At 48.0% G+C, this 24,048-nt stretch overlaps 10 protein-coding genes across 10 annotated transcripts; 3 read left to right on the top strand and 7 right to left on the bottom strand.

Annotated features, from left to right (window-relative positions):
* Nucleotides 1-91: 91 nt before the first annotated feature.
* On the top strand, nucleotides 92-3,692 carry BJ212DRAFT_1474069 (uncharacterized protein; the record flags this gene model as incomplete). The annotated part of the gene is made up of 5 exons (XM_041339038.1): nucleotides 92-277; nucleotides 333-387; nucleotides 441-919; nucleotides 977-2,918; nucleotides 2,971-3,692. 5 exons carry the CDS (start codon nucleotides 92-94, stop codon nucleotides 3,690-3,692), a joined length of 3,384 nt encoding a protein of 1,127 aa, XP_041199703.1.
* A 141-nt stretch (nucleotides 3,693-3,833) lies between these two features.
* BJ212DRAFT_1474068 (uncharacterized protein) lies at nucleotides 3,834-6,053 on the bottom strand (the record flags this gene model as incomplete). The annotated part of the gene is made up of 9 exons (XM_041339037.1): nucleotides 3,834-3,938; nucleotides 3,990-4,082; nucleotides 4,148-4,247; nucleotides 4,299-4,677; nucleotides 4,725-4,866; nucleotides 4,920-4,987; nucleotides 5,045-5,132; nucleotides 5,181-5,712; nucleotides 5,761-6,053. 9 exons carry the CDS (start codon nucleotides 6,051-6,053, stop codon nucleotides 3,834-3,836), a joined length of 1,800 nt encoding a protein of 599 aa, XP_041199702.1.
* A 2,006-nt stretch (nucleotides 6,054-8,059) lies between these two features.
* On the bottom strand, nucleotides 8,060-9,523 carry BJ212DRAFT_1294283 (Indoleamine 2,3-dioxygenase; the record flags this gene model as incomplete). Its single annotated transcript, XM_041332195.1, has 2 exons — nucleotides 8,060-9,160; nucleotides 9,212-9,523. The coding sequence occupies 2 exons, from the start codon at nucleotides 9,521-9,523 to the stop codon at nucleotides 8,060-8,062; spliced, it is 1,413 nt and encodes a 470-aa protein (XP_041199701.1).
* A 1,223-nt stretch (nucleotides 9,524-10,746) lies between these two features.
* Nucleotides 10,747-12,808, bottom strand: BJ212DRAFT_1308819 (ClpP/crotonase-like domain-containing protein). Its single transcript, XM_041333901.1, has 9 exons — nucleotides 12,702-12,808; nucleotides 12,583-12,650; nucleotides 12,414-12,524; nucleotides 12,276-12,357; nucleotides 12,160-12,223; nucleotides 12,043-12,110; nucleotides 11,803-11,995; nucleotides 11,339-11,747; nucleotides 10,747-11,282 (listed from the first exon to the last, which is right to left on the bottom strand). The coding sequence occupies exons 2-9, from the start codon at nucleotides 12,616-12,618 to the stop codon at nucleotides 10,860-10,862; spliced, it is 1,386 nt and encodes a 461-aa protein (XP_041199700.1). The 5' UTR covers nucleotides 12,619-12,650; nucleotides 12,702-12,808; the 3' UTR covers nucleotides 10,747-10,859.
* On the top strand, nucleotides 12,809-14,909 carry BJ212DRAFT_1308805 (CAP Gly-rich domain-containing protein). The gene is made up of 8 exons (XM_041333900.1): nucleotides 12,809-13,088; nucleotides 13,137-13,420; nucleotides 13,470-13,569; nucleotides 13,616-13,897; nucleotides 13,948-14,144; nucleotides 14,198-14,274; nucleotides 14,329-14,573; nucleotides 14,625-14,909. The coding sequence occupies exons 1-7, from the start codon at nucleotides 12,907-12,909 to the stop codon at nucleotides 14,518-14,520; spliced, it is 1,314 nt and encodes a 437-aa protein (XP_041199699.1). The 5' UTR covers nucleotides 12,809-12,906; the 3' UTR covers nucleotides 14,521-14,573; nucleotides 14,625-14,909.
* Nucleotides 14,910-15,498: 589 nt separating this feature from the next.
* BJ212DRAFT_1443084 (uncharacterized protein) lies at nucleotides 15,499-16,981 on the bottom strand (the record flags this gene model as incomplete). The annotated part of the gene is made up of 8 exons (XM_041337772.1): nucleotides 15,499-15,897; nucleotides 15,947-16,049; nucleotides 16,097-16,170; nucleotides 16,356-16,428; nucleotides 16,489-16,557; nucleotides 16,617-16,669; nucleotides 16,721-16,890; nucleotides 16,957-16,981. 8 exons carry the CDS (start codon nucleotides 16,979-16,981, stop codon nucleotides 15,499-15,501), a joined length of 966 nt encoding a protein of 321 aa, XP_041199698.1.
* A 19-nt stretch (nucleotides 16,982-17,000) lies between these two features.
* On the bottom strand, nucleotides 17,001-19,196 carry BJ212DRAFT_1308781 (pyridoxal phosphate-dependent transferase). Its single transcript, XM_041333899.1, has 8 exons — nucleotides 18,901-19,196; nucleotides 18,722-18,853; nucleotides 18,536-18,673; nucleotides 17,999-18,487; nucleotides 17,642-17,803; nucleotides 17,515-17,587; nucleotides 17,341-17,464; nucleotides 17,001-17,287 (listed from the first exon to the last, which is right to left on the bottom strand). The coding sequence occupies exons 1-8, from the start codon at nucleotides 19,108-19,110 to the stop codon at nucleotides 17,224-17,226; spliced, it is 1,392 nt and encodes a 463-aa protein (XP_041199697.1). The 5' UTR covers nucleotides 19,111-19,196; the 3' UTR covers nucleotides 17,001-17,223.
* Nucleotides 19,197-20,318: 1,122 nt separating this feature from the next.
* Nucleotides 20,319-21,432, bottom strand: BJ212DRAFT_1572408 (uncharacterized protein; the record flags this gene model as incomplete). The annotated part of the gene is made up of 7 exons (XM_041342072.1): nucleotides 21,352-21,432; nucleotides 21,154-21,287; nucleotides 20,957-21,100; nucleotides 20,898-20,903; nucleotides 20,697-20,846; nucleotides 20,623-20,647; nucleotides 20,319-20,580 (listed from the first exon to the last, which is right to left on the bottom strand). Exons 2-7 carry the CDS (start codon nucleotides 21,209-21,211, stop codon nucleotides 20,319-20,321), a joined length of 645 nt encoding a protein of 214 aa, XP_041199696.1. The 5' UTR covers nucleotides 21,212-21,287; nucleotides 21,352-21,432.
* On the top strand, nucleotides 21,373-22,350 carry BJ212DRAFT_1256515 (uncharacterized protein; the record flags this gene model as incomplete). The annotated part of the gene is made up of 5 exons (XM_041329797.1): nucleotides 21,373-21,633; nucleotides 21,696-21,772; nucleotides 21,822-22,036; nucleotides 22,085-22,192; nucleotides 22,250-22,350. The coding sequence occupies 5 exons, from the start codon at nucleotides 21,373-21,375 to the stop codon at nucleotides 22,348-22,350; spliced, it is 762 nt and encodes a 253-aa protein (XP_041199695.1).
* Nucleotides 22,320-24,006, bottom strand: BJ212DRAFT_1308744 (uncharacterized protein). Its single transcript, XM_041333898.1, has 4 exons — nucleotides 23,932-24,006; nucleotides 23,269-23,875; nucleotides 22,984-23,215; nucleotides 22,320-22,926 (listed from the first exon to the last, which is right to left on the bottom strand). The coding sequence occupies exons 2-4, from the start codon at nucleotides 23,854-23,856 to the stop codon at nucleotides 22,739-22,741; spliced, it is 1,008 nt and encodes a 335-aa protein (XP_041199694.1). The 5' UTR covers nucleotides 23,857-23,875; nucleotides 23,932-24,006; the 3' UTR covers nucleotides 22,320-22,738.
* Nucleotides 24,007-24,048: the final 42 nt, after the last annotated feature.

The following is a 24,048-nucleotide window of genomic DNA, read 5'->3' as shown; positions in this document are numbered from 1 at the left end:
CTTTCTAGGCTGTACCAGACGGTAGTGATATCAAAATACGCCAATCAACCATCATAACGCACTATTTTTACCAGATAGACACGCGAATTCCATGTATGCACCTGCGCAATCGCGACATGCGCGTACAATCAGTCCACCACTCTCAGCGAACGCATCGTCTCATACATTCACGGCGACTGCTCAGCAGCAACCAAAGTTAAACGTTGTAACGCGTCTTGCTATCGAGGGCAAAGCAAAGCAGGGTCAAGATGGTATTGCCATTAAGATGTATCTCAAGGTATGTGTGTTCATTTCAGTCGACTAAAATGAATGGGCTAAAGATCATCAAATAGCTTTCAATACCTATGGATGCTGTTTCTCCTGGTTCTACATTACCATTATTTCCCGGTAAGCGTCCATTCTCAGTTTTCCCTTCCTCCTACTCATCATCACTATCGAAGAGGGAAACTTGAAGATGCTGGGTTCAGAAGTTCACCCAACTGACAGTAACTCTGTTCCTTACAACTTTTCATCCACAACCTCTCCACTACTGAACAACACTGCACGCGCCCTCAATCTACCGGCCCGCTCTCAAAAATCTTATCTCTCCGTTTTTGGTCTACCGACGTCCAGCGTTTCTGTCATGAGTCCGGCCTCTCGTGCATCCTCTTCTACATCTACATCGACATCTCACACCGCAATCCCGCCTCTGGACGACAAGTACACTGGTCATATCCTTGTCAGCGGGTACAACATTTCCTACGTCCTACCCAAGGAATTTCCACCAAGGTTTGGTGAAGACAGTGCGATCAGGGTTTCCACATTCTCTGCTGCAAAGATGCGACGAGGCTCCGTAGGAGAGCGTAACAACATGCATTTCATGGCTGGTTTAGATCTCTGGGTTCCTTATGTCTGTCGTCCCCCGAAGGCTCCTTTCCTCGTACGTCATTTTTACCATGGCGTGAATTTTCATCTGATAAGTGCTCCATAAATACAGATATCCATTCCCCTTCCGCGTTGTTTGTCTAATAATGTCAAGCTTCGCATTTTCCCTCCGAGCCCTACAACAACATCATCCTCATTCGCCTCTCTTTCTTCTGCAGAGGAGGATCCCGGCGCATGGGAGCTTACGTCTGAGCCTCACGTCACACGAACCACGACTCGTCCTTCGCGTTCAGGGTCCTACGCAGACATGGCAGATGATGAATCGTCTGATTCTTCTGCTTACACGGACAGAGGCCCTGGCGGTATTGCTGTCCTGGGAACATTCCCATCTGCAGATCGTCTTCGTGTTCGTTGGGCAGCACCCATGAAGACTATGGACAGTAAAGATGGCCGGCGGCGTGTAGGAGTGAAAGAGGTGAAGGGTGAAATGTCATGTCATGTTCTTGGAAGGGACAGCGATCCTGCAAGTGGAAGGGAGGGCATCTTGATGAAACTGGAGTACAAGGGAACGGCAAAAGGTGTTTGGTTTCCTGGCGTGGCAACGATGCTGGGTATGGATGTAGGGCTGGAGGCGCGAGGATCCGATGTCATTTGGGCACCTGCAGAAGAACCGACCTGGACTGTCACAGGAGGTGCAGGTTATACGGGCTTCGACGTCAACCCCCCATCGACACCGGTTTCGAGGCAAGCCTCGCTAGAATTTCCTCAGCCGTCGCCATTGGAATCGTATCCGAATTCACGGCTCCAAGCACCTATGCTAGCAACACGACACGACTCTAGTTCCTCGGCCGGCTCGACCTCATCCTTATTGCGTGCGCCGCTTCCAGGAGACCAGGTGTCAGACTACTCTTTCGAGGGTTCCCCGACTTCTCTGATACCCTCAGGCACTCTGTCATCCATTAGCTCGATGCCTCTGACTTCGGAAGGACGTAGCCGCGCGAACTCAGATGTACAAAGCGTTCCTCATCCCCCAACATCATTGACCATTCACGTCAACATGAACGATATACTTCCCCCATCAAAAAATGTCTTCACATTCAACATCACTGGCACAATCCTCGTCATATCCCGTCCACGTGCTTTCAACAGGGGTTCAAATTCAAGTCCAGACGAAGAACCAGATCCCATCCCCATAGTCTTGCCCCGATTCTCTGTGCTCGCTGCCGATGCAGAAACAATTGCGACGATCATCCGCAATGAATGTGAAGCTGCAACAGTGGAGGTTTACAACATATCCGGCAATCTCCGTGATGCGCAGACACGCAGGACTGTTCTGCAACGTGGAGGATTGTCGCGTTGTGGATCTGACGGAGGGCGTATTGCTCTACGCTCCATAGCGAGATCGCTTATCCCAACAAGACATTCCACGGCAGATGATACCCTTGAAAATATAAGACGCCCTCCCAGTCGGCCACGCACGCCAACTGGGATGAACCGTGTAGCAAGTGGGGTGTCTCTCCCTCCGATGTTTAGCACCCTCTCGAGAAGAAAAAGGGGTGGTCCCCTCATGATCCCTTCCGTCATGGTCGTTGTGACACCCTTGCGTTTTGATCATGTAACATCTACCAACGCATATGCTGTTCGGGTAACCCATCCAGCTCCATGTGAAATGGAGACAGATTGGATGGAATTTGGACTCGTACATGCGGATGATGTATCATCCATTGACTGTTCTGTGGAAATTGCGAGCGCGAGCATCGATGGCATGCCTATCCGCTTTGAAATAAGCTCAGCTACCAAGCACGCGGAGGGGTCAAATGTCGACTTGTCATCCTCTCTGGATAAGTTAGGGACCAAGAATTGGACCGCCTGGATCAGGTTGCACGTAGGTGATCTCGTTGGGGACGTTCAGATTGACTATTTAGTCAAGACCCCCACTGACGATCTCCGCCGAGGAAAAGGCAAAGCCAGGGACGACGGGTATGTGGGCATACTATTGCCCACATTCACAATGTCTGTTGGCAAACTCGAAGTTAATGTGGAAACCTCAACAGGTAAAAGTAGCGAATATGCCTATCTCGATGTTTACTCACTCCGGTATTACAGGCCTAGACGCACATTTACTACGTTCCAATCTTGCTCACCAACACGCATCTCAACAGGGCAGCAAATTGGTCCATTACATATTGGAAGAAATGTTCACCCCAACACTTTCGTTGAGGGCCCAGCCCCACGTTCACCGTTTTCACATCAGCGTCCGGTTTCTGGGGAAACTACTTCAATTTTTGATATGGACAGCACCCGCTCTTGTTGTTCTCATGGTGTTATTTAACCTCGGAGCTGAAATCAGGCATATGAGGCAATCCCTCGATCGACGTACGCCACTTGATGATCCAGTTTGGCGCGATCATCATTCTCAGGCGCCAATCGAGACGGTGTTTATGACTACGACTATCTATGCGCCTCCGCATACAAAGCCTTCGGTTGATTACACTACAGCCTCGACAACGCCACCAACATCATACTTGACATCAACTTCGGTGATGAAGGGCCCTGACGTGCACACCGCCTTCCTCCCCCCGGTTTCCCCGCCTCCATCACAAATTTCATCCAGAACAGCTATGGAAAAAATGACACCCGCACCCACACCAAGTTCACCTCCAGATGAGACCTCGCTTTCTCTCATCGACGTACTACCCTTTTCTTGGCCATTGAATTTGGATTTACCCCCGGTCGCACAACAGACCATAGATATCGCTCTCGAAGGGTTTGGTGTGATGTGGCAGATGTTTAGGAAAGTATATCATTATCCTTTAGACCCCCCTTGACTATTTACTCGGACCCCGTAAGAGATAAAAGAACGTTTTCATTTCAGCTACTTGGCAAATGTTTACAGTATTTTTTGTCACAACGGCAAGCAAAAGTAGACGAGACCTAATGTACACGGACTAGACATATTAACGAAAGAATCACTTAGCCCATGGAGATTTGAGAAGGTCGACGAGATGTTTGGCTTCCTCGCGATAATCGAGAGAAGTGATTCTTGATATTCCGTAACGGACACGGGTTTGATCCTACGAAACCTATTCATTATTTCAAACCTGTAACAAATGGAAAACACTTACATTGTATGTGTCCTGCTTTGCACGGCAACTGAAGTTGAACGTGACGCCGCTGGCCTGGGCCATAAGAGCGTTGTACTCTGCTTCGTTTCGCTCCTATGATATGGTCGTCAGCATCAAGAAAAGTTACGCGAGATTGTACTGGCCTTGATTTCATGAACTTCATCTGCGGTTTTCCCGAAGACGGCTAGACCAGCCTCATTGAAGCCCTGCAACCACGCCTGACCGGACCAATCAGCCACTGCCATTGACATGATGTATCTGATAATCAAAGTTAGGTTTGGACCTGAAGGACTGAGCAAATGAACGTACCGATATTCCGGTCGCTCGAAAGTTTTGTCGCATTTTTCACACCTCCAGCCACTACCTAAATCAACCACCTTTTTGTTGCAACCTTGAGTGGGACAGGCAGGATAAGAAATACTTTCACTTTTGATGTGCATAATAGTGGCACGAGTGGAAAAGAATTCTGCCTTGTCGGACATGCCAAGTTGAGACTCTTTGACGTCACTAAGATGCCGCATCTCATTGCGATTGAAACCACCAAAGGATGCACCAGATGAACCACTCGTGTGCGACTGGAAATTTTTTTCAGTGCCAATACCATCGTACCATCCCCGTAGCAAATGTGCTTCTTCAATATCAGGCGATATTGTCATGATACTTGAGCTGACCATGGAGAGGGTGCGACCTTCGGTGGGGTGAGTTCCAATTAAGATGAGCGAAAGGAATTCATACCTCCAAAGTCGCCAACTTTAACACCTTTGAACGCAACGACAGGAAGATCATCGGCTGCAAACTGTTCTGCTTGTTTTCCCCACAAAGTCAAGCGAACAGAGAATTGCGACATGTCGACGATGGTCAAGTCGCGTTTAGGAATCTTCAACCGAATTAGAATCCCCAGGTAATGAACGGGTGGATCATATGACTTACCGTCCTGTTTGTCGCCTTTGATGTGATTTCGCCGAGGGGGCCAACTTCTTTGACGACCCCAATGACATCTGGTAGCGATGGACTACATGTGAGAGAAAAAACAACATAGATTGCAAACCACCTACCACAAGTATTATCCCTTTCCAATTTTTCCAACGAAGACAATTCCACGAAGTTATACTTCATCATAGGTACGCTGGTGGTCTCGAGGCACTAAAAAACATGAGTCCAGCGTTTCGGCGGTAGCGTGGTGGTACCTACCTCTTCAACTTCAGTGTTCTTCTCCAGACTCAGCTCATAATCGTTCTGAAGATTCGAGAATTTCTTCTTTGCGAGATTCACTCGGGCTTTGGAGATGTAGTAGACTTTGCCTTCCTCGAACTTTTCGTATAGTTCGTCAACGACTGCATTAAAACCGGTTCCCCGAATTTCGCCGGATTCGTCCATTAATGTGACATTGAAAAGTTTCCCCTCCCCACGCTGATTCGACCAAGTCCTAATATCAGACTTTTGGGTAACTCGAGCTTTAATGGTCCAATTGTTCTGGTAAGGACTAAGTCCTTCGATGGGGTACACTGACCTGCCCCCTCTGCCGGATGGGCCAGTGCGAGGCTGGGGCTGAGGCTGCTTCGCCTGACTAGTAGACGAAGAGGTAGCTGGTGCAGAAATGGATGAGGATGCAGTCTCTACAACAGAGGGCGCAGGCGCATCTTGGGTGGGAGGAGGGGCAGTAGGAGACCCGATTTTCTCTTCGTCTCGTGATACCACGTGGAGGTCAAGAATAATAATCAATCTGGATAAATTAGTAAAGGGGGTAGAAGTGGCATCAAAAGCTACTCACCTTTTGTCCTGCACGAAGTTACAGGCCAGCTTGTCGATGACCACCACAGTATTTTTGTTTATGTCGCCATTTGCTACGAGATCATTCAATTGAGTAGCCAACATCGCCTGGACAAAATGGACGCCATCGGAAATGATGATGCGAAACCTGTCGGTGGCGGTCGTCGAGCTAGGTGTCGGGGCCACTTTCTTGATGGAAAGTAGCTGCACAGTATGCCCAGAAGCAAGATGGTCTATCTCCTCCTGAGGAGCCTCGTTGAGACGGCGACAGATTCCTGATGAAAGTTGAGACATGGCAACAGAGTTGAAAGACAGTGAAAGTAATCGCAATGAAAGAGAACGCGCCCCTCAAAGTGTTTGTTGACATTAGTTTGCTAACGCGTTCATCACGTAATCAGGAACTGCCAAGTTGTGGCCTTCAGAACTGATAAGTTATGACTAGCTAGTACTTGGTTCATTCACAATTAGGTGTTGCATTGCATTTTCGCTATTCATTCAATGATAAATTAATGGCCCTGTAAGCAAGCATTCTTTGACCAGGGAAAGTGCATCGCTAATTTTATATAGCTCTCCTGTAGGCAGAAGTGGGTTTGCATTTTTCCTCGGACCGGTATTTCTAGTAGATATCTTTGTGCAAGGCTAGCTAGAAGATTGCACAAGATGCTCGTTCACTTGTCAAGTGTGGTTGTGAATTCAAATAGGCGAATATCGGTCGGATCCTGTGGGACGACAGCGAACATTGAAAATTCAACCGCTGGATGGGTCACCGGCCTGCTTGTCACAGTCACTTGGATTTGCAAAAATCATCCCATCTACAATCGAGCACTGGGGGAAAAAGAGATTATGGACCGGTGGGAAGGTCGCACGCATCTTAGATTCTATCTAGATTATCGCTTTATTTTGACCACATGGAACCGCGAGATATCAACGTGGTGCATATTCTCGTACGTATCCTCGACCTCACGTCACCATATATCTGGACTTGAACGCAAAATTTATTCTTGTCTTCATACCATAATGTTCACATGATGTCGACGTCGTCGATTATGGGTGCACATGTAGCTAGCTACGTAGTAGAAGTTGCTGCATTATAGTAGCCACGGCCCCGGTGGCCTTCCGATAGTCTCAAAGAAGACTCTGGTCCTATATGCCATGAGTACGATCGTAATCGAGGTCGGAGGAATATCGGTGCGCATGTGGGAGCGTCCATCCGACTCCATCGAGGGCTGCAAACTCATGTCAGTCTTCTTGTACTCGAACTCCCGAGTGTATGTAAGTTGGGAACAGTGCAATATATCAATGACATTCTGGCTATGGTATCATTCCATTGTAGTAAAGCTAACTATGCATGTGATCATCGCGCGTGCACCCTCGAGATTGCGAAAAATGAGTGAATGTGCTGCAGATATGTATATGATGTTCAGAATATGGCCTGGCCATGTAAATGTGTCGAGCTCTTTGCATCGATGTTCATTTCTTCACGATAACCTGATCAGAATGTCACAAAACATTTGGTGCGAATCTCGAGCGCTTGAGTTTGAGGCTCGCGCCACATTCTCGTTTCGTTGAAATATCTTTTTTCCCAGTACTATCATGGTACCCGCCGGCCACCCAAACTTCCTCCCGGGTTTCATTTAGTGTCGACAATCAATCTTTACCTTCCGTGCACAGCGTATCGCTATTGTTTCAGCGGTTTTGTCATGTTTCCGCTCCCCACTCTTGCCGTCCGGGTACCGGCGTCCTCAACGTCAAGCCTCATTTCAGAACAAAGTATCGTCAAGGCCATCTCAAGGCTTGGACCAAGACGACTTCTTCGTTCCAATTCGTTATAATAATACGAACCAGACACATGGTATTTCCTCGAGTCCCTGGCGCGAGCTGATATACGACTCCGGTGGTACCTATTTCGGACGCGAGCTGCACAGGTATCCGGCTTTCTAAGTATGCATATGCTTTGGAATCGGATGGTCTTGGCGAAACATTAACCCCGCTCTCTGGTTCCTTTTCTTGGTCGAAAAAAATTGCTTGTCAAGAAAACTACTGCAGCAATTGAAGTCATTGGCAGACTTTCTGCTATTTGTATCGATATAATAAATATGTGAACCTGGGTAAAGTATTACAATGTGAATGTATCATGCTCAAGGCGCGTCTAGGGCTACACAAAATAACGTATCTCGGTTAATAAATACTTGCCCGCTGCTCATTGTGGATAATATGGCTGCGGCTGAAATATAGTGGTGATTATTATGATAAAGTAAGTGCTTTCCGTCCATGTGGGTCCAATACCTCCTTCAGATCTTTCATATAGCAGTGCGTGTTGTAGCATCACGGTTGGACTTCAGCAACAGCGACAATTCATTGCCACCTGTACCAGTCGAGCGTCCTGTTTGCTTCCGTTGTCGCTCCATCCTCTGCATCATCGCAAATACGGGGCATCCGGCCGGTATCGCCGTCGATCGTGCCATAGAGACGACATATAGGCATGCGATGCGTATATGCGAGTCCCGGAACTTTCTGACTGCCGACACAGCTGCATTATATGACTCCTTCACAGCAGGTGTGCTCTTTGCGAGTTCTCGTAGGGGACGAGAGGTGTTCGCAAGATGGGAGAGATAATCTCTGTGTGCCCCGGGCATATATCGTCGCATTCTCTCCATAAAACCCAGATCTGATCGCTTATTTGATTCTGAGGGGGCTGGATGCCGACGCTGATGGAGTTTGAAGTCGACATCTAGGAAGGTGTCAAGTGCATGCATGACGCTACTTTGGCCAGCCGATGGTCCGCTGAGGTCGAGTGTGGAAGCGTCAGGACCGTCTTCAAAAACCCACGTTGGGTCAGATGGTCCGCTAGCACTTCCATTGAACCAAGGCCGCACTTGCCAGTAGAATGTGGAGGGGTCTACAAGATCGCGCATGGCCATCAAGGTTTCTTCAACCCGGTTGATGATTGTCACGAGGCGGGTCAAGAGCCGATTGATTTTGCAGACGGAAGCGAAGTCGGAAACATTGGGGAGGCTGTGGTACTCGTTGAAAAGGTGGAGCATCTCCACACCCAACATCTCAACTTTTGCGTTACCGAACCAAAAATTCCGCTCGTCCTCTGTGCCTGAGAAGAGCTCAACGCCAAAATGCATGTTTTCTATCGTGACAGGAAGCTCTGGGTTTACGAGATCCCAGTTCCATAGGACGGTGTCGGCGAATGTAAGCACCGGCGCCATTCGCAAGATATTTGATACTTCAAGCAACGGAGTCGCGAGAGATCGGGGGATAAGTACCGAACCGGCCGTCTGGTCCGGCGGTATGGAATGGACATAGAAATGAACAAGAAAGGCGAGCACTTTGTGAGCGCGACGCAACAATTGTTTGTCTGTTTTTAGATCATTGATGCTGATCACAGGGAGCTATTTTGAATGTAAGCCATGGTTTCACCCTCACATATCAAATTTACTTACCCCGCGCACTTGTGATCTCCAAAGTTCACCATCAGCTCGGCTCTCGGTATCTTGCTCTGTTAGGTTTTCCCCAAGTACGAGCACTTCCTGAGCTCGTGTAAGCGCGTTCTCCCATGCGCTATAAGCTTCGGGAAGCCGTGGGATGGGTTTCTCAGGGAGAAACCCTGTGTTCGTTTGAAGATTGACTTCGAAATCTGCAGGAGTTGGTTGTGCACCTGGTGCCTCTTTCCTGCTAAGAAGCTGGACAGAGTTGAGCACCGAGAGGACATTGCTAAACAGATGGGATGGGGATAGTAGGTCGATTGGATACATTGCGAGAGAATGATAGAGAATGACTCGCAGGCTTGGAATTTATTGTGATTCGAAAACCAGAGGACCCGGGCACCTTTTATACATGAACTACTAATGCGTGTCCTCGATTAGATCACATCATCGAGATTCAAGGTTACCTAGTCACAGTGCTTGCACTGATGTGTGCATCGGCAGCGCCGATATTGCCCAAACGGCATAACTGGGCGCGTATGCCTCTGTGAGAACTAACGGAACTTCATGCAAGGCAGGTGTTGACCGAAACTTGCGGGGTGTTGGAACGAAACCCCGATCATTTTCGGTGCCACACTCAGTCCTGTGAACTCCTTGTAATTCGTTGTCGAGTCTGGCTAATTGGTAGGATCTCACTCAGGAACCTTTGACATTGGTCCCATGAGTGTCACCATCTTGCTACGATCCTATACATTTCCCCTTTCGGTGCATAGCTCCTAAGAGCGACACATGCTTTTACACGTAAGGCTATTACCTGTTGGCACGCATTCAGCGCTGGCGAGATGTTTCGTTTCCAATGCTGATCTTCACAGCCTAGATCTGAGATTCAACAACTTCCAAAGGCACTGTGATGGAGAGATTTAGCAATGTTCGTTTGCAACTCGACGAGTCATGCAACGACCCAGTAACCATGTATTGCTTCTGCCGGATTTGAGTGCAAGAATTCCGAGTCATCATATCTGACAACGTCCAAGGTACCTGTATTCTCCGCATAATTTTGTCCGAGTACTCTCTGTTGCTGTGGAGAGTGTGAACATTTTCCGGTAGAAATTAGCCATAATCAGAGTGCCTTCTCATTCAGCTCAAGTGAGAGATAACTTGCTGTGTGAACGCTGGCATCATTACTTCAAAGTTGTTTGTTGTGGATGTTCCAGTAATTCGCATTTCGAGTCATATCACGTAATACAAATAATTTAGTTTGCACAGGAACTTTTCGAAGGACCTCAAAATAATCTTTGTTCACTTAGCTGTCTCGCAGCTATCATGCCGTGTGACAATGATCCGCGGCAGACACATATTCCCAATCTTATCTAATATATCGATGGTTTGGTCGCAAAGTTTCATCACAATTTTGGGCAACTTGGGTTCGAGTTAGCGTGATGGCCGTGCAGCATAATGGAAAGCTGCGCATCGCGCAACGTCAAACATCAATGTTGACTTTTCTCCTTAGGGATGAAGGACAAGGTTCAAACAGTCATCGCCAAGAACTAGCTGCAGTTCCGGTCCGCTGCGTTGCGGATGACGTGGTAACAACTGCACGCGTACAGCAAGATAAGCAAATTGTGATATCGAGGATGGTACACTGTGCAGCAACTACGGGAGTAAACTACAATTGCTCTTTGCAATTAACCACCTCCGAACCTTGACTACCAATGACATCACAATTGCGTTTCACTACCTCCACCACTTTCTCCGCGACGCCTTGCTTGCCCGAGTGAAGACCATCAAAATGTGCCAGTAGATCAGAGAGGGAGATAGGATCTTTTCTGGCCTTGGACTTGACGATTTGCAAGATGGCATCTTCACTTGGCAGAGCAAATTTCATCGGATTTTGCTGGCCATTCGAAAGGAAGTCCGGTGGTGTCAATGTAGGTACGGCGCTGAGATAACTAGAATTTCTCTCAAAAAATTGTCTCACTATCACATCTGAGACGCTATTGAGCTGATCAGGAGACCAAGCAGGGCGACCTTTTGTTTTGTCAACTAGGACCGCGGTTATTCCTGCAGTGAAATCTGTACTTGCACCGCTCTGCATTTTTCAAGTTAAACAGGTCACAAAGCATGATCACTAATTCTCAAACTTACACAGTAAGCTGTGGCAATGCCCATTTCCATTTGAAGGGCTTCGAGGAGCGTCATTTTCTTCCCGCGTCGGACTGCTTCCAGTGCTACTTTGAGACTAGTCGGACTCCGCATATGTAAGATCTCCAGTGTTTCCGAGGCCCACTTGGCGACTGAGTCATCAGAAGTTGAGGCCAACTTGGTGAGATCTTCCACAATCTCCTCAACTGTGTCGTGTCGGAATGCCATATCAAGAGCCTGGCGCTTACGACCCGTTAGTTTTCCAACCGGTTCATCCGGAAGGCGTTTTGCGTGATGGTCCTCGATGGTCCTATCAATCATAGCAAAAGTAGGGTCCTCCAAATCAGATAAACGAGCTAGTAGGTTGGGCACTGTTCTTGATGATACGAAGTGGGTAGCAAATCCTAGTTCACTACCAGAAGTCATAAGCCCGCGGCCCTATTGGGCAAAGATATGTCCCTACTCACAAGACTTCCCTGCCAGCAAGAGTTTCTGAGGTGAGCGCGAGATATGTGCCAATTTCACCGTCGATCCTGGACAAGAAGAAGCTCGCTCCAACATCGGGGCAGTAACCTATCTTGGTTTCTGGCATAGCAAATACTGATTTCTCCGTTGCAACACGAAAAGGTGCGCTAATGGCAAGTCCGACTCCTCCGCCCACTGCTGATGTCAGTGCTATGCATGCTGTGCAGAAAGAGAACACCAACTTGTGATACCATCCAGGATGGTTACGTATGGCTTTGGTAATGCAGACAAGATATAGTCCATTTCAAATCTTTGGGATAAGTTATTCAGGCGATCCGGAGCATGATTCAATGACTCACTCGTCTTTGAAGAATTCTATAGCCTTTGAACGAGTATCATCATGCAGTGAATGCTGTAGTACAGCTGTGCGAACTTGTCAGCAAGTATCCACATGGATTTGAACATTGAAACGCACTTGCAACATCACCGCCTGCACAAAATGCACGGCCGATGCCTGTCCCGACGATAATCTTGCATAGGTCGGACTTTGACCATTGCTAGAATACAAATAATCTTTGTAAGAGCCTGCACTTCCATATTTTGGTACTCTCACCTCCAGTTGAGGTCTCATTAACTTGAGCATGTCACCATTGAGAGCGTTCAGTTTGCTTGCTCGGTTCAAGACATAAGTGCGCGTCGCCCCATTCGACTCAAAGAGCACCGGCTGTATGCAAGGGCGATTTTCAAGGGACTGATAAGAATAGCACATGCAAATAACTTACTTGCTCTAGTGGTGTTGCCTGAGTGCTGGTAGACATGTGAGCAGCAACTGCACTCGTCCTGGCAAGAGCTGCTGATACACCGTTACGCGACATTCTTGTGAAAGCAGTAGCCAGCATACTCAGAACCAAACGTTCAACTCAAGGAAGCCCTTGGAAAGCCTGCGACCTGCAACTTTTCTGGGATTTTCGGAGTACCGTGTAGCCGAAGATTCAACTTGACTCGGAACCAAAGGCGATGCTTACGTGAGATTGGCACAGCCATTTAAGGACTGCTGTAGTAGATGTCAACATGAAGAACTTTCCACCACCGGACCACTTTGACCGATGCAGCATGTGCTTCCTGCGACAGGATCAAGAATATACCTGCCATCAGGTCATTTCGGCACTGTCAAGTACTTCGGACCACTCGATGGCACCACCGGTCTTTGGCTTGGTGTCGAATGGGACGACTCAGCTCGCGGCAAACATGATGGTATGAAGGATGGGAAGCGATACTTTGACTGCCGGTAGGACACATTGTCTCACAACGATACTTATTGCTCAGCGATCACAAGAGTCCCTCACAGTGGATCCTTCATTCGTCCATCTGCCTCCATTTGCTACGGCTGTACATTTTTGCAAGCATTGAAAAATAAGTATGTGGAAGCTGTGCATGGGACTGCGTCGCAGGAGAAGATCGTTCTTGGCTCTTCAAATGGTGCCATAGAGGTTGAAGCTGTAGACTTGGACAAGATCCGAGGCAAATTTTCAAATCTGGAGCGACTGCGCGAAGTGAGCCTCGACAATGAGATGGTTTCTTCCGGAAACAATCCAGGGGAAATCCTGTCGACGTGCCCTAGTAAGCCAGTGCGTCTTTCTGCAGATATCACGCGTTTGATATGATCAAGACATCTGCGGCCTGGATCTTTCTGCAACACTTTTGTCTAGTTGGGACGTTGTGGCGATGATAACCACTGAACTGCCTCAACTCGAGCGGCTAGCGCTCAAGTAAGCCTTATATTTTGCTCTTTTGATATACTGACGCTACAAATAGTCGCAACCGGCTGACGCCGCCCTCATCTCACTTGCCTGCATCGGTATGGCTGCGACTCTCAGAGGTCCAACTGAACGGTACCTGGACTTCATGGGAAGAATTTACAAGCATAGCGATACTCATGCCTCAACTTCGCATAGCGGAACTCGGATACAATGGGCTTACTTCGCTATCATGTGCGAAGATCTCTACAGTGTTGGACCGTATCGAGATCCTCAACTTTGATAGCAACAAGCTGGAAGATTGGCAACATATCAGCGAAGCATTGAAGCCGTGTACCTCGTGTGTCCAGTGTTTGCGGGGTTTTCTAACAAGCTAATGCGGTACCGCAGATTACAACGACTCATACTTTCATCTAACGGCATCGAAAGGATCCCTCCTCGGGGATCTTGTCCATCACATTTACAAGATCTCAAAGTCCTCTCTCTTTCTAGTAACAAACTCCATAATTTGCGCGATATTGATCAATTATATGAGTGGTGTCCCCATCTCGAAACGCTGAGCCTCGCCAAAAATCCACTGTCTGAGGGTTAGCACAAGATTATCGTCTTCTTCGAGGAAGCACATACTCATTACGCGCAGTAAATGACCTCTCTCGTTCTGCCAGGCAGCAAATTATAGCAAAGATTCCGTCTTTGCGGGTGCTTGACGCAACTGCGGTGAGCACAGGGCCGAAGCTGCGGTGCCTAGAGTTAATTTCCTTTGTCATCAAGATCTCGACGAAGGAACGATCAGATAGTGAATTATATTATCTTTCTTTCGTTACGAAGACCGTGCCTGGGGATGATGAAGCCAAAATGAAGGAACACCCGCAGTGGAAGATGCTGTGCATGAGTCAGTGTCTTGGCTCCACTGAGTCATTACTATATTTACCAAGCCTTTTGCTATGTGCCAGAGCACGGTAGACCTGTTGAGTCAACAGCTGATCGCGACGGTAGACTCAGTCGATATTTGATCGGTAGGTCCTTGTTGGATGATCGCGTCACCGCCTTTTGAACTATACCCACAGAGGTAAAAATTCACCACTGCTCTGTGCCCCCTGAAGGCCTCTTTACCCCGGAGATGGAAGGGGGTCTCATTGCATCTACTTCGCTGCGCGTGCTTTCTACGATGAAATTGGGGCATTTCCGGCTCAGAGTGATGAAAGCCCTGGGAGCAGGCAAAAATCCAAGGAATCGTGATAGTATTTGTGTATGGTTGAGGATGGGTGATGACACACTGGTTCTTCTTCAAAACGATGATCAAGAATTAGGGTGGTGGGGAATAGAGAGTAATTCACATGTTGTCGTACACGTATCACGGCAAACCGAATCTTGATTACACTCGCATCACTTATATTTGTACATGGATACTAGTAGAGGTCCCTAGGAATAGATGTGAGTAAAGTGACACACCTGAAGACGAAAGTCTGCCATGTGTAAATCATCAATCATCGTGCACTGAAGTGTCACGAATGAAGGACACGGTCACATTGGTGGGCAAATTCAGGATAGACGGTCCTAGGTACCGAGAGTAGTAGGCACGTGAAGTCTTCTTTAATTCCGTCACCGTTTCCAAGTTTCCGTGGTTTAACGCCACCGATATGGAAGATAACGCCAACGCCAATTCTCACGCGTTGCCTTGGATCTCCTTTAGCCAACCTTCAGCTGATGCTTGAAAGTACAGGTTCCACGCCAAATTCGGGACGCCTTCACCTAATCGTTCGACATACGGACCAAGAGGGAAATGACCTCTGTAAGACAAAAAAACAGTTCTCCGGTTCGACCCAACATACGCCAACGCCAAGCTCGAGGAGACCATGACCATCACAAGAGGGGGGAAACCAATAACGGATAGGATGCCCCTCGGCCAAGTGCAAAATATCCAGCGGCTGCCTATATCCTTTAACGCGCCCATCCACCATCGCCATTTGCGTGCCTCATTGCCCTGTCGTCGTACCGATCGTCTTTCTCGTCGCGTCTGCCACTGCGGTCTTCACGTCGCCGGTCATCGTCCCTGCGGCGGTCATAATAATAATCAGGGGCTCTGCGGTCATCATCATAACCTCCCCGTCGGTAATCATCGTACCCTGCAGGTTTTCTCTCATCAGGATCCCTCCGCGGCGGAGGTGGAGACCTGGGGCGACGATCCTCATAATCATTGCGACGAGGCGGCGAACGTGATCGTTCGCGGCGATAGGATGGCCGATCATCCCTGTAGTATCGTTCTTCTTTGTATCGGTCATCACTTCGAGGACGTTCCTCACGACGATCCTCGCGCCTGTAATTATCAGGTCCACCGCGCTGAGAACAGGTAAGGCCCGGCGCAAAACAATCAAGCTATCAAACTTACAGTATCGTCGTAGGCAACGCGGACAGGTCTACCGCGCAGGTCTTTACCGTCCAAATCCTTGACGGCACGGTCTGCATCATCTCGCGATAGATATTCAAGGATACTGAGAAACAATCAGCTCGGAACAATGCATTAAATTTAGTCACGCACCCCTGGCCAGGGTTGTCGCGATCAATGTCAGCGAAGGACACGCTACCAGCCTCGCGTCCGAAATCTTTCAAGTCCTGGGTGAGGAGTGTATGGTCAGGTTCGTTGTTGAGTCTGGGCAAAGCCGGCGAAAGTGAACATCAACGAAATACTGGCGGTCCTTCAAAGTTCCAAAATGACCACCCGGATCGATCTCCAGAAAACGGAAGCGCCATATGCTCCGCGAACGCTGCCAAAAGTGCGAACCGAAAGAACATCATACCTGCCAGCTAGTGTCGCGAGAAATACCGGAAACGATCAGGCGAATACCTGGAGGCCTGCGGGAGCGAGCAGCCCTAAAAATGCAACTTGTTAGGGAAAAGCACAATATCAACTTGGTGAGTCAAGAAATATACCCGTAGCCACGGTCGCTCTCATAGACATCCCGACGAGGGCGACTTTCTTTAGCAAATTCAACGACGATGCTAAAACAAGAAAAATAAGAATCAATGCAAAAGATGTTGCGGGTGATTACGATACGAACTTGGCTCCCATGAATGGCTTGCCGTTGAAATGATGCACAGCGTCCTCCGCATCCTATAAAAGTTTGGTATGCTGATCACTCTGATACATGGTGAGTGAATCCACCTTTGAGCTTTCAAACTCGACAAAACCGAATCCTGATGGAGGTCCAGTGAGTTCCGCATTTGACGCGCGCCTCTTGTCCGACGAACCGGTCATGACACGACAGTCAATGATACGGCCATAGCCATCGAAAAACTTAGCCACGTCATCAGAACGGGCATCAGGAGGAAGTCCTGTACAATGTAAACAATGATCAGAATTTTTTTATGCCAGGATCTGACGAGAAGAAAATTTCATACTGCCAAGGTACAAACGTCTTGCCATGGTGGTTGAAAGTGAAAGAGTGCAGTTATGGCGGAGATTCAACTCGCAATTATATTCAGTTGTTTGCCAAGAATTTGGGCACCGTGGACAATTAGTGGACAAGACCTCGAATACCGCCAATAATATCCTTCGAAAGTCCTTCATATCGTTGTACATAAAGTCATAGGCAAAACAATCCTCAAATATGTAAACGACAGGTAAAGCAAAACGCTGCGACGTGATCACAAATTCAGAACTATAAATTAATGTTGAGACCAATTAATCGAGTTGATGTCGATGCCTTCCTGCACCATCTCCCACAACGGGCTGAAGGAGGCGGTGAGCACAGCAGAAGCACTGAAATGCGGATGAGACTGTACCTCATATCACGAAGTCTGGTGACAACGCGGACGATGTGATTTACGACAAAATCAATTTCCGCTTCTGTGGTGAAACGACCGATGCCAAAGCGTAAGGACGAATGTGCCATATCCTCTGCCGCTCCTAGATGACTGTCAGGTACTACGACAAGTCCAAGCGCAAAGAAAACATACCAAGAGCACGAAGAACGTATGAAGGCTCCAGAGACGCAGATGTACATGCACTACCAGAAGACAAAGCAATATCCTGCAACGAAAACCATAAGATTTTCTCTCATCAGAGACGTACCATTATGCTTACCTTCAAGGCCATGAGAAGGCTTTCGCCTTCAACATACGAGAACGAAAGGTTCACACACCCCGGGTATCCATTGACATCTCCATTTCGAACTACATGCTCGACTTGGGAATTGATACCCTGGATTAACCTATCCGACAACTGCTTGATCCGTGCGTGATCCCTCTGGAATATACATCAGATTCGGAGCAACAGGTGGAATGATAGACAGGAAGTTGATCAGTACCCCTGCACAGGAATCGTTACCAAGCTAGCGGCTCATGCGGCCGTAAGCCTAGAGCATCACGCCACTTGATTCAAGTGCAAATTCAAACGCATGTGCGGATTTCATCATGAGTTATGCTAAGAACAAGAACTCACCGCCATCTCCAGCTTGGCTATGCGTGCTGCTTCGCCCATGCCAACCGCCAGCGCCGTGGGTAGGGTACCACTACGCAGCCCACGCTCTTGTCCTCCTCCACTCAAGATCGGTTCCAATCGCACGCGCGGTCGCCGGCGGACATACGCAGCTCCTACTCCCTTTGGACCATAGATTTTATGCCCTGATATGCTCATCAGGTCAATGTTGGCTTCATTAACATCGATAGGTATTTTTCCCACGGCCTGCGCCGCGTCGGTGTGAAGGTATAGACCACGATGCTTTCGCACAATAGCACCAATTTCCTTCATTGGTTGGATGACACCGGTCTCGTTGTTTACCGTCATGATAGAAATAAGGGAGGTATCAGGGCGGATAGCGGCCTCAAGAGTCTTGAGGTTGACTATGCCATTAGACTCGACAGGAAGATAGGTTATTTCAAAGTCTTCTTCGCTAAGTTTCCTGCAAGAATCTAAGACGCACTTGTGCTCCTGCAGGGATGATCAGCGTGGGTCATAAAACCAAGCAGCTCGACCCACCGTTTGTGTCGTGATAACGTGTCTCTTCTTGTCTTTATTGAACCGTGCGACACCCTTAATGGCCATGTTATTGGTCTCGGTAGCACCAGAAGTGAAGACGATGTCCTTAGCCTCGGCTCCAATTAGGTCCGCTACATGCTGGAAGATGTTGCAGGGATATTTTTACGCTCGTAAAGGCAGACTTACCTTGCGTGCAGCCTCAATAGCCTGCTCTGCTTCCCATCCATATGCATGGGTTCGACTATGTGGATTACCATACTGGTCTGTTAGGTACGGCATCATAGCATCGAGAACACGTGGGTCTACAGGAGTGGTGGCCTGAACCTCGTCAATACACTGAATAGTATCTAATTACATGGCCATACCTGCATATCGAGGTATATGGGACGAGTCTTTTGTGTTACGCTGTTCTCACGATTTGGAACCTCGAGCTTGAAGTGCATATCTTCCACGATGCGTGCACGGTCTGCACTAGAAGGTTGCACGAAACCTCTGCGAGCGCAGACAGCAGCCCGTCCTATGGAGTTTCTGAAAGTGGCTTTTCCTATCATACTGGGGGTGACTCTGGAAAACATCCTGACTTCTCTCGTTAATCAGATAGGGGAACCTGAATAGGAAGGAGAACAAAAAGCTAGTGCTCGCTGTTGTGAAATGACGAAGAGCAAGCGAGCACACGAATCGAATTGTCAGCAAGTCTAATGAGGTCACGTGGGAAAGTTGTTACGTAATACGGAGCCCGATCTCGGTGAGTTAAAGTTTTTAACAGCACCCACAACTTGGCAACAAGCCACCAAGTCGCTTATATGTACCGAAGCTTACAAGACCATCAAATGGAACCATCATTGCGGAATGATGTTTGCCTGCAGATTCGGCCCATTACCAGGCGACTAATAGTTAGGCTACCTTCATGTTCTATCTATACAATATCCGAGACATGCGTTCAGATCGACTAGCGACCTGAAGAACGACGTAATATTCGTGGTGACACGGCTAGACACGGTCAGATGTGCACTTCTCGACGGTGACTGCACAGTGGCCGCCGCTCATATTCTGCTTGGCCACCTGTTCTCGCAGCCTAGTACTTCGTACCGGTCATCCCTTCAAGTTCTATCGAAATCCATACCACAATCCCACGTCTTTACAAGCGATCTGTGTATTTTCCATCTCATGGCTCCATTCTTATCTTTGAAATGCGCATCCGTGGAAGATGGCCATTTCACACCGGGTGATCGTTTGCATTGCCTATCAACTGGCTAGCATGGATCATCTCCACCGTAGCTGGCCCTGCCAGTGGCATTCAGGATGCTCCCGATGGGAATGACAACAAACCTACTAGAGGCAACACTTTCACTTGGATGAGATGCGGATGAGCTTCCACATGAATAGACTATCTTTAAGAAACCACGTAATTGGTGCCCTGCAAGATGGTCGTCTCCGGTCTGATATATCCTTCTGAGTATTACTATTTGAAATTCAGCTTGGGTATTGCTCGAGTTCATGACCGGAACCTTTGACCGTGTGGCATGGGTCCATTACCGACGAGGCCCGAAAGTGAGTAAAAGGTAAGTAAAGAATACAGATCAACCTCCGAAACCCACGTGTCATTATGTGTTCACAGGTACGCATGTCGCAGATGAGTACAGCGCTAACGAAGTCCAGAGACTTCTGCCCAAATTTGAACATTGATTTCGAGCGTGTATGGTTTTGGTATTTTTTTTGAATTCAGTCTTCATGCGAAACAGTAGATGCAAAAAATGCCAAAATACTTCGGTGTTTAACATGATCATTTCTTCCGTCCTGATGAAGGTGGAGGTGGTAATAGCGGTACCCCTCCCCCTGAGTTACCAGTGCTTTGGGTGGAGGAACCTAGCAAACTCGTCCCGGGTGTTAATGATTTACTAGCTTTTCCCGGAATGGATATGGAAAACGTCTGGCCTTCCTTCAAAGAGTAGTCCTTCTTTGGACCAACCGGAATATGAGAAGGGGCTTCCTCATCAGGGCTAGGAGGGCTCAAAGCAGCTTTCAAACGCCTAAGCATAGGCGTACTGTAAGTGAGTGAGAGAAATTTCAGCGTTTGTTAGACGCACTTAGTGTAGTCTTGCAATGCAACGTCTGAGAGCATATGTTAAGATAGCAAGCAGACTGGAAGGAGAGCGCTCACTGAAATCAAAGCTATCTGTTCGTTCAGCGAATCCCATCCCAATAAAAGCCTTCTTGCCATTATCCTCCACTCTGATTACAAAATATCGGGATGAATCAAGGACGGATTCCACGCATGGTTTAAGAGCGTCATAAGGTGCGCGGGCAAATACTAACTCTACATCAGGATGCTACAACGTTAATTGTTCATGTTGAAACGTACATTCCCCTGTAGTGCGTCAATCACCCACTTGTACGCGGTGAGAAGCTGACAATGCTTACCTGTCTGAGCATCTTCAAACATCAGTGCTGCACCACTCGACTTCTCGACGATGCGCAGTCTGCCTTTCCATAACGGTTGCGCGAGGTCCCCCCAGTCGTTAGCGCGATGTCCCTCATTGGCCTTCAGATGGGGAATCTTGTAGACTAAGTATGCTGATGAAATGCTTGCTGGTGAGGTTCGCACAGCTTGGACCTACCTGATATTTCTCTTGCAATATATAAGATCGATTCGACCTCTTCGTCGAGCACATCCATGTTTGTAGCACTATTGCCTACGGGAGAATATGTAGCTTGTGGTTGCGAATGCGTTTCACAGCCTACAGATTGCTTAGTAAGCAGCACATCAGACACCTTCAGTTCGGCATCAGCAATGAGCGCTAACATCAATCTCGAAGTTAAAGCTTAGTATTCGATATATGGCTCAAGCACCACCCACACCACCTCCCATGAGCGCAACAGAGCTTCGCGATGAAGCTCGAGATTCCATTATTGCTTCCTCGGCGGAATCCATGGATCCCACCACATCATCTAGTAATAGCTCGGGCAGCGTGGAACCCCCCTCACAACTCCCCGCTGTCCAAGATATATACCATCAAGTTTTTCCACAGCTATCTGATCTGGCTGAGCAAAGGAACTTCATTGGCATCACTAATATCGCTGAACATCACGACTTGAACGTGAGCACTTCTTGAGATACCCCTCATACACATCACAGCATCTCGATAATATCCTGTAACAGGGTTCAAATGACAAAAGTTACTCAAGACTGCTTTTAATTGCCCCCTTGGTCCTAGCTTATATGGTGCTGGATGATTTGTATGTAAGACCCTCCCCTGATCGTACTCCTTTGTGACGCTTGTTCCAGAACACCTGCTCAACATGCCCTTGCACGGTTACCTGAAAATGTGTCCTCGCATCCCCTGTCGCATGCACTCGCAGCACTCTTAGCATCCGCTTTGGAACGAAAATATGAAAATACTTACGCTCGGGCCCAAGAGCTGTTCCAGATGTCGCAGCAAAGTGACTTCCCTGATCCAAGGCTGGGAAAAACCGTTGGTCTGCTAGTTAACGACTTCCTTGGTATGTGCAGATTTAATCAGAGTTTCATTGTATCGACTTTGTCGTCAGATGAGTTCCGCAAGAACACCTTTAACCTTGTTTCGCGAGCATTCTCGTGCCTCCATATTACGGAAGCTCAGAAATTACTTGGGCTGGGACGAAAGGAGGTGCTTGCAAGTAAGCTCGATGGCTAACTTCATACTATTCTTGCTGAACTGCCGTCCTTGTCTAAAGTTGCGAACAATAACCACTGGCAGTTCGACGCCGTCAGTGGTATATTACGACCCTCGAATGCTTCTCTTCCTGCTCTTGTTGCTGCGAAACCTGGTATGTGACAAAACTGTTTATACGGATTCATGCTTAGAGATGTATTTAGTACCGCCATCCTCAGTGATGACGTTCGATCTTGTCGTGAATAGTGTTACAACCTCAGGAGTATGTTGATGTCAGTAGATGTTTTTGTCGCAACCTCCACAATGTAATCATAATCATGCAATACTCAGACGCTGTATGTTCCCGTACATCCTGAGTGATACTGTACCCAGTGTAGTCGAATGCGGGACTGGACAACAACCTTGAGGCTTCTAGGACTACCATATCCCTTTAATATCTGCTACGTATGTAGAATCAGGAAAGTCCTGACATTAAGTGAACTCGACTAAGTTGGACTGAGTAGACTCCCCCAGGGATCTGTTCGTTGCAGTGCGAATTAACCTACAGTCCTCAAGGTCTCACGTACCGAAAGGGGAGTGGAAGGTGTCGGAGCGTAGGATAAGATGAATTGAGTCTAGGTGTGAGACGTTTGAGGCAGAATCGTGAAGACATAATATCTTGACGTTGCCATTGTAGCAACCAGGCTAAGTGATTACTTGGAGGAACTTCCAGAAAACGACGTTTGCGGAGAAAAGGTCCTAAGAATAGACTCGTGTCACAATCCTTCATACTGACTGAGTTTAATTTCACCTTGCCTTTAATGTCACGTTTCATCCGAAGCATGCTTTTGAAGTTTGAACATTCCGTAAAGTCGCCAGGGACGGGCACCTCACTGAGTATCGCAGGGTTGGAGCCTACCCCGCTTGGATGATCCACGTCCAGCGTTACGGGATCCACATAGCTATCAATTTTGAGACCAGTTTTCTTGCGGACTGTATGCCAATCACGGTCTTTTGCGCGCAATACTTTATGGACTTGGTGGAAGAGCTGTGAAAATACATCATTCCACACCGTCAAACTGAACAGGTGACTGAACATGCCTTGAGCCTTTCTGCAACAAAAGATCTTACCCTGTGCAGCTCGCCGTGGGCAAGAGAAGCACGGGAATGAGTTGTCTTCGATAGATTTTTCCTGACCACAGGAACACCGAATATGAAGCCAGATCCAATCCACCTTGGGATCACGTGCAGAGGCCTTGAATTGAGAGGCCACGGAGGTGTATCGCCCATAGCCATAGAAAAAAACCGAGTTACCGGAGACAGACCGGTGCCGTATACAACACCGCCGAAAGACGCGATGTAGCACACAATGAACGTGTCCGCACTGAGACGTTGGAGGACAAGGCAATATTTGCTAATATCGGGGGCGCTATTAATAAGAACGCGCATATATCGCCGTTCCATGGACGTCAGTGGAAATTTGTGACGATCCAAAAATTCGTAGAAGGCAGCCGTGATTCCACCGCCACCATCGACGTGAGCGATTTCGCCTGGTTCAAAGGAGCACTGGGCTTTCTTCTTTTCCTCTCGGCTGAGGCCGCTCAAGTCAGATGCGCTCTTAGTTCGCATCGCGACGTCGAATTCATAAGCCCAGCGGAGTCGATCCCATCGTAGATCAACTCCAAGCATGTACTGAGTAAAGCTGAACCTAGGATAAGTTCACATGAACGACGCGACGCGCATGGTAGGGGCATAGTAACGTACTAAGCCGCCGCAAATGATTTCCTGAACTGCAGTGCAGAAGGATACTAGTTCACTGAAATGAATAGGAACGACCTCCGAGGCTGGTGAAGAATTTGTTATTACGTTAATACTAGCACT

The sequence above is a fragment of the Suillus subaureus genome, assembly GCF_016647635.1.
Source record: "Suillus subaureus strain MN1 chromosome Unknown BJ212scaffold_1, whole genome shotgun sequence".
NCBI classification, from domain to species: domain Eukaryota; kingdom Fungi; phylum Basidiomycota; class Agaricomycetes; order Boletales; family Suillaceae; genus Suillus; species Suillus subaureus.
This window is presented reverse-complemented; position numbering and strand designations above follow the sequence as displayed.